This window comes from Pristis pectinata, chromosome 22 (genome assembly GCF_009764475.1).
Source record: "Pristis pectinata isolate sPriPec2 chromosome 22, sPriPec2.1.pri, whole genome shotgun sequence".
NCBI lineage: Eukaryota > Metazoa > Chordata > Chondrichthyes > Rhinopristiformes > Pristidae > Pristis > Pristis pectinata.
This window is the reverse complement of record NC_067426.1, coordinates 10,105,112-10,113,326: the sequence shown is the minus strand read 5'-3', so window position 1 is coordinate 10,113,326 and position 8,215 is coordinate 10,105,112. Positions and strand designations below refer to the sequence as shown.

Genomic DNA, 8,215 nt, shown 5'->3' with positions numbered 1-8,215 from the left:
TAGAAAAGCACCGACATACCAGTCTGTTCCTCCTTAATCCTTTTCCTCTCTGGAAACACATCTGATTCCATTATGAATCCAGTTAGGATCTCAATTCTTCATTCCTAGAAACATTCCCGAAGGCTGTTATCTTTTGAATGAAGACGGTTAACAGCTGACAAATGAAGTGGCTCTCTGATAATTCTCAGACAAGAACCTTGAACATGGTTGGTGCAGAGATCTGATAGTATCTGACATTACCAGTTGGGTTAATTTACCTGCTGAAAACTGAGCTTATTCAATGTTTCATTTCGTATTTTCATTTTGCTTTTGAGTTGGTGTTTAATTCACTGCCACTTCTCTTCCAAGAAGTCTCACCATGAAGAAGCTTTGCTTTTATCTTTTTTTAAATTTCTGTCTTTCTCTTTTAATTTGTTTACATTCATTGTTTTCCCTTTTTACCTTCCTGGTTGATTCCATCATCCCCTTTGCCCATGTAATTTTGTTTTCTCTGGCTCCCAAAGTATCACACACTTTCCCACTCCTTTGTTGTCTCTGTACCTGATTAAAACTGATTTCCTTATTGTTTACCAAATCTGAAAGGTGCAATGAGGGATCCATTTTCCCTCTCACCACACATGCTGCCTAACCTATTATTTCCTGCATATTTTGTTTTGATTTCTTTTTTTTTAATTTAGCTCTGCTCTTGAATTGTAACCATAGGAAAATCAACACCAACAAATTGTTTTTAAAATGGTTTGGATTTCTCTGTGGAATCATTAGAAGATAGAAGGCTTTGAAGTTCAGTGTGATCAAGCACAAACCTTACTTATATTTTTAATTAGACAGCAGCAGCATCTCTCTGCTGTAAATATTGGTACAATCTTGTGATAGTTAATTGGAAAAGTGGTGTATAGCTAAAGATCTCGTATTGAAACTGCAGTGTAAATGAGGGTTAATGTACCTTTGAGAAGATATGAGTGTACTGTGTGGTCTGACTTTTGATGCATTGTTGTACCAGCTACTGTAGTTGGAAGTTGACTGCCTTTCACAATCAATGTTCCATTTCTGTTATTTGCCTTGGTAAGTAGCAATATCAGAGAGCTCATAAACTGTTGATGCTGAGGGATGTGTTTTTCTTCTTATAAATTAAGTGGTGAACATTTACTTTCACACCATAAGTATGTAATAGATTTCTAAATGACCACTTATCCAAAGAAAGAGGGGTGCGTTCACTGCACTTAAATTGTGTCATGCATTCAGTTACACTTGTGGACATCAAAGGGAGGGGAGTATTTGGTGAAGCCTCATGATAAGGAAGCTGTAACTGAGCCCTTGACATTGAACAATTTGATTCAATTGACCCTGTTGTTTCCTTCCAGGCATTAGCCAAGATTCGTAAAATTACAAAATATTGAGATGTTAACAATTGTGGTTTGTGCAGAGCTGCAAAATAATTAAGGTACTGTGACAAGGTTATATAGTTTAGACAACAATGTAAATACTCGATACACCAGAGGTTTGCTTGATTGCTCACCGATACGTGACGTAGTTCTCTGGGGAAGATTCCACACAGTCCTCCATCTTAACCACCTTGGTTCTGTGCCATCAGCTGAGTCTTGTGAAACCAGCTCTCCAGTGTTCTCTCAGGATGCCATGGATTTTAAACAATGAGAATTCTGGCCATTTATTTGGCTGTGTTTTATGCAGCAAGCATAAAGGTTATTATCAAAGAATAACAAAGCTGAAATAAAAATAAAGAACATTGTGGATGTTAAAACCATCAGAAATTGGCAGGAAGACAAAGTAGAATGATCTGAATTTAATTATGATAAACAGTCTCCTGAAATGTTAATCTATATTTCTGTTTTCAAGCTTACTTATTTTACAATTTATAAAACTGACTCCTGTACCAAAGTCAAAGTTGAGTTTATTGTTATATAAACAAGTACATGTGTGCACAAATGCAATGAAAAGCCTACTTGCAGCAGCATCACAGGTACATAGTATTAGAGACACAATATTCACAAGAAAAGTATAAATGATAAATTATACAAAATTATGCAAGAAAGAACACAATTAGAACAAAAGGAAACAAGTCCCTTGCAGTGCAAAGTGTTCAAAGTGCCCAATCTCTGTGTGGGGAGGCACAGTGCCACAGTCAGTAGAGCCGCTGCCTCACAGCACCAGAGATCCTGACCTTGAGTCCTGTCCGTCTGCATTTGCACGTTCTCCCTGTGACCGCATAGGTTTCTCCGGGTGCTCCAGTTTCCTCCACGTCCCAAAGTTTCACAAATAGCAGGATCTGAAAATTGACTGAAAGATTTCCCATTGACTTTGACCCCCACCCTCCAACCTTCAGTATCACTCTGCCCAATCCTTTCCAAACTATCAGTGTTGGTTAACCAGGCCCCATTCCCACTCCTTTAAATATTAAGGTGCATAAATTAGGCTACGAGCAAGGCTCATAACAAGGTCTCAGCCTGATATCATCAACATTGTAACTTAAAATTGCTGGAAAGGGAGGAAGTTGTTCTGGTCTGTAGATTCCCGGCAGCCGAGGTAAGGTGGCAGTTGCTGGTTCTTCAAGGTAATTGGCTCATTTGGCACTCCTGGTCCAGGAACTATTTCCATACCCATCCCAACTTGGCCAGGCTGCTTGGGAAGCTTTTGATCTCCGCCAACTCTAACCTCCAGTTTTTCCCTCCCCACATCCTCCTGTCTGATGATCTTAGCTTTTTTGCAAACATGTTTCCAGCTAGCTTTCCCATTGTTAATTATTGTGGGTTCAATAATACTTGTTTCAATCATTGATAAATCCCAATTCATTTGGTAAATGCAGCTCCAGGGAATGATGGCTCATTTTAGCATATCCTTCTGTGCAGCTTAATCCTAAAGGACCATCTGTGAACTAATCCCAAATCACTTCAGTTTGTCTCTCCCTTTCCTGAGGTTAATCTAGAATCTGGCAATTGAGTAAAAAAAACAAAGAGAAGATATCTGCTCTATCTGCTGGAACTCACATTCCTTCTGGTCACTGAATGTGCTCTTTAAATGGAAACAAAAAAAGGCAAATCCTGGGGATGAGGGAAGATTTAGTCTGGTTACTACGAACGAGCAATATTACAAGTGCACTGGGAAGAATTGCTCTGATTGCTAAAACAAATTGCAGACTTAAAGTTCACAATGTCACCAACAGTTCCGACATTGCAGCAGAAATTGTTCTTCAAATTATAAACTTCATTGGCTGAAAGGTGTGATGAAGGCTGCTGGATTATTTTGTCTTTCTGTTTCACACCCGGTGACTCGAGATAAGCTTTCTTTGAGTCCTGAAGCAAATATTTGAATAACTACAATATTTAATTGGTGCATGCATAAATTTGTAGAAAACTATATACCAAATTCTAGAGAGGAGATTTTTGTGATAGTGATCTTTACATATGGGAGATAAAAAGCTGACATACCAATGTATTAATTAATGCATTTAAATTGAGGGGCACCTAATCAACATAGCAACCCAGTTATTATTTGGGCTAAAATGGAAAGTGATCGAAATAAAGTGAAATAATGCAAAGTAAGAACATAATGTCTTTCATGGTCCTGTGATGTCCCAAAGCACTAAAGCAATAAAGTATTTTTGAAATACTGTTGTGATACAGTGCAGGCCAGCCAGCAGCTGAGAAGAGAAAAGGCACATTACCATTTTGTCTCTATCCTACGTTCAAGACATTAACCTCCTCCTTTTGTCTTGTCACAGTTGCTGATGGGTCTGATGTGTGTTTTCACTATTTTCTGGTTCTTTTGCAGCTTCCCTGCAATTGCATTTCATTTTTTTAAGCTGTGCTCTGAAAGAGTATTCTAGCTGCCTGGGTGACCTAGACTCAATCCCTCCTGCATATTCTGAAGCATGATTATGATTCTGTGAAGGCATTACTACTTACCCTCCCCCACCATTATTTTCACAGTGTTCACAATCTTGTTTTTAATTGGATAAATGTTAATCCAATCATAATCAATGTTGCAATAAGGTAGGCTGTTGACATCAATATCAGGACCAGAAATCTTTTCATTTCAATCCCACTGGAACATCAACTTTTATTTTAAAAGCAACAGTTGTAAAGCGATTGCCATGGTGATTTGAGGGAAGAATTACAAACGATTGTTGTCAATTGAGAGAAAGGAGCAACTGTTCATGTGAAGTGAAGGCCCTGGTCAGAAAATCTATGCTGCACAGAACTTACTAAGCAAATGCAAAAATGAGTGATGAGAATCCATCTGAAATCGGAGCACTTAATGAGAATAGCTCAAACACAATCCCACTACAACCTAGAATTAAACAGGATGGCATTAACAACCCTGGAACATTTGACTCTGGACATTTGGGAAACAGGTAAATCTCCTTTTCTCCTTTTGTTATAATCTGGATGCACTGTCTGAGAGGACAGAGGAAGCAGGTATAGTGATAGTTTTCAAAAGGGAATTGGATATGTAAAAGGTAAAAAAAAGGGGGGCTCTGTTGGAATGGGATAACTTGAATAAATCTTTTTAAAGAAAGAGCACAGTCATAATGGGCTGAATAGTTTTCAAGTCAAGTCGGGTATATTGTCATGTGCACAAGGACGGTGAGGTACAGGTACAATGAAAAACTGGCTTGCAGCAGCATCACAGGCACGTAGGTACAGACACCAACACGGAGTGTAAACATACATAAATTATACCAGATAGTGAAGAAATAAAGACTGTGCTAAACAAGTCATCAGTGCAAAAAAAAGCCCACAATCAGAGACAAGTCCATGGTAGTGCAAGAGGTGGTCTGTAGCTATACCAGTCTATTCTGTGATTCTCTGCTATACCAAAGATGTTGATGAATGTTGGGGTTCTTATAGTTGTTTTACAGGGCATCTAAACACCGTGTGAAGCAAGGACATTAGTTCCCCATCTCTGATGATTTGAATTGGCAGAACTCAAAATATCCTAGCCTTGGGTTGCTAGTCCGTGCACTTACTCACCATCTGCCACTGGTAGATAATTAGTTTTCTTGTTTATGCCAATAGATTTTGTTTTGGGTTAATCTTTTAAAGAAAATGGGCGCTGGCCAGTTCTGGAGGGAAAACTCTTCTTCTCTTCGGGTAAATTGGCCCTGGATGGGTTCACAGTTGCTATGAAGTCCAGAACCAGGGACCCAGCAGGGAATTTAGATGACGGACTGTGTTTTTGTGGCATGGAAAAAGAAAGCTTGGATAAATTATTTTATTTCACCTAGGCTTTTCTAATTAGCAGGATTTCCACAAGTGTTGGTGATTTTTCAGGTTCAAGTGGTATTTAAGAGTTGTTCTAAATTACATTGTCACAGAACACACGAAACAGCACCAAACAGCCAGTTACTTATCCCATGGGTCGGGGTGAAGATTAGGAGTGATATGGCTTACTATGAACAAAAGGCAAGAGAGAATTGTGAGAAGTATCAGGTCAGATGTATGTGGGCAGTGTTGTGAACACTTAGGAAGCTGTTTGTTGAATAAGGTCTCACTGCAGCTGAACACATACAAAGTACAGCTTCTAAAATGGGACCTCTGTCCTAGAGATCGGGAAATGTTTCCTCTGGTCTGCAAAGTTGCCAGAACCTACCTATTTGTTGCCTGGCCTTTACACTGGGTTTTTAGTAACTGGCCCATTCTTAAAAGAAGTGAGGCAGAAAGATTAAAATTACAGACTCAGTAGGTAAAGGACACTCTTGAAAGTCTTCGGAGCCCTTTGTCGTAATCACATTGAGATGAAAAAGGTGGTTGAGAAGAACGCTAATTGTTTATCCAACCACTGGCAGATTATCAAACAACGCAGGGCTCCAGTTTGCTGACAGCTGTAAGTTGGGCTTTGATTTTGAAGACTTTGTATCTCAGCTGGGAGCAATTGGTTCTCCAAAGTGGAAGTGCTAACTGATACTGCACACTGTCCATAGCTTTGTTTTCCTCCTCCCCCCCCTAAACTACTGAAGATATTGGCTCGAGCAGGAAATGCCTTTACAGGCTGATATACAACCCTGCACATTGACTACCTACAAATCTAAATACTGACCAGTGAGAAGACTATTCAACCATAGATGGTACATGTACATTCTGCCCCAGGTCACTGGGTAGCAGTTCGGAGCAGAAACCCAATGTGATTCTTACCCTTCCAAGCTCAAAGTATTGAAGGCAGTTATAGTATCTCAGCCACTGGCAGAGGTGTGTGAAATTTGGCATTTTCTGGAGTTGTACAATTTAATGCCTTTGTGGATGATCTTATGCATTGAGAGCTTGTATCTGTGCCAAAGTACTTAAGACTATCTAAATCTGTCGAATCTGGGACTTCAGAAAGGCAACAAAGGCTGTTAAAGTGGTAAGGGGTGTTCAAAGGTGACAAGAGGCTTTAGAGATTTACTAGGGAGCTTCAAACGTAAAGTGTGAGAGGCTATTACAGAATTTCAATGAAGGTACAGTACAAAGGCAGGAAAAGGTTAGAGATGGATACATGCTGATTACCTGGAAACAGTGGCACTATTAAAAGAAGTCGAGGGAGATGATTTTTACATTGTTTACACATCCTGGGCCCCCGTCCCATTCTGACTGGTAATAAATGAGTGATCCACACTGCCAGTAAAAATGTCACTACCTTTTTTTCCAGTCTACTGATGTACCAAGATCACAATGTCTGTCATGATTGCACAAGTAAACGTTGCTAATCTCCTTGCTTAGGTAGGTGTCCAATGTTTGGGATTCATACGTAACAAATTTGTCAATTTGCTAAAACGATGATCATCAAAATATTCCCCTTTTTTGATTTAGAAGCCCTGATGCTCAAACATTCAGGTTGTTCATTTGACATTTCTCTTTCCACCAATTTAATCAGTAAAACAATAATATTCATTGGCAAAGTTGTATTTTACTTTACCCTTTATTCCAATTATTAATTTCCCTGGGAGCATCTCCTCTACAAATTTAGAAGGGCTTCGTTTAGACTACAACCACAAACATAAAAACATTTGCCAATGTAGCTTATTATTTGTTTGTCATCATCACAACAACTTGGTTTGATGGGTCTGAACATTATTCAAATTTATTCGAGGCTAATCCATGATACCTGAGTTCTTCTTCCAGAAAGAAGATGGGCTACATCACTGGGATCCTTCTGATTATCATTGTTGTTATTAGTGTTGGAGCAATTATGCATCTGGACTGGGGATGTAAGGCCTGTGAGTTTCATAAGGACACTGCTGTAGCATCTGATGCAGCACCTTGTTCTAAAATTGGCAGGTAAGCCACAATTTTATTTTATTGGAATATTGGAAAAATATCTATAATTTCTCAAAGTCCATGAGTTGCTAATGATGCCACACCCCAAGGTGCGTCACAGTAATCTCTTAATGCAATATGTAATGAGGTGCATACACTCCTATCTTACCTTGGTTAGTTGAAAACTCTTGGGAAGCGCTTGGTTGTGGCTGTGCTTAAGTTATCTTCAATTTCAGGGGAGTGGTCATGAGGTGTGAATTACTAGTGTGAAGTCCTAGATGTGGCTTCTGATTGAAGTTGGCATATCCATGCCCCAACAGCTTTTTTTATGCTGTGAGTCTCCCAGTGCTACATCCTGTCAGAGACACCTCCCCAGAACTGAGGAACAGAACTAAGCCATTTGTTTCACCATTCAGTGAAGTCATGGCCGATTTACAACTTAACCATCTTTGAAGCATATTAATTGATAAATTTAATTAACAAACACCTAGCAGTCTTAGATTTAAGATTAATCAACATTAACCACATTGGCAAAAGTGAGTTCAAGATGTCTTTTATCCATAAAGTAATGTTTCTGAACTTCCCTCCTAAGAGTCCTGGCTTGAGCTTCTATTTTATGTCCCCTGTTCACTGAACTCAATGTTTGAGTTACCTACCCTCAGGGTGACCTGGAACAAGACTCTCTAGGTTTCACTTTAGGTTCAACAAAAGTCCTAAAATCGGATTTAGGCTATATAAGATTAGGACTGTGAGCAAACCAAGGCTATTTTACATTAATACTCAATTTTAAATATAACTGAATCCTAATTAGAACGTAGATCCTAGTTCAGAGGGCATAAAAATCAATAAAATTGTAACCATATCTGTACCGTCAATGCAGTAATAACCATCTCCCATTTTTGCCCTAGGCCTATGATTTGCATAATTTAATGAGATTTAAGTGGGGGAGAAATGACAGCCATTGC

The 8,215-nt window shown here is 39.1% G+C and overlaps 1 protein-coding gene across 2 annotated transcripts in view; it reads left to right on the top strand.

Moving 5' to 3' along the window:
* Positions 1-4,014: 4,014 nt before the first annotated feature.
* The window catches only part of LOC127581669 (glutathione hydrolase 1 proenzyme-like), a 39,334-nt gene continuing 35,133 nt past the window's right edge, over positions 4,015-8,215 (top strand). The window contains exons 1-2 of one of the 2 annotated variants that reach the window (XM_052036267.1): positions 4,015-4,369; positions 7,170-7,271. In XM_052036267.1, coding sequence (XP_051892227.1) covers positions 4,236-4,369; positions 7,170-7,271 — 236 coding nt within the window. In that variant the 5' untranslated portion in view covers positions 4,015-4,235. Of the gene's footprint in view, positions 4,370-7,115; positions 7,272-8,215 lie in introns of both variants that reach the window. The other variant, XM_052036266.1, reaches the window with a different exon arrangement.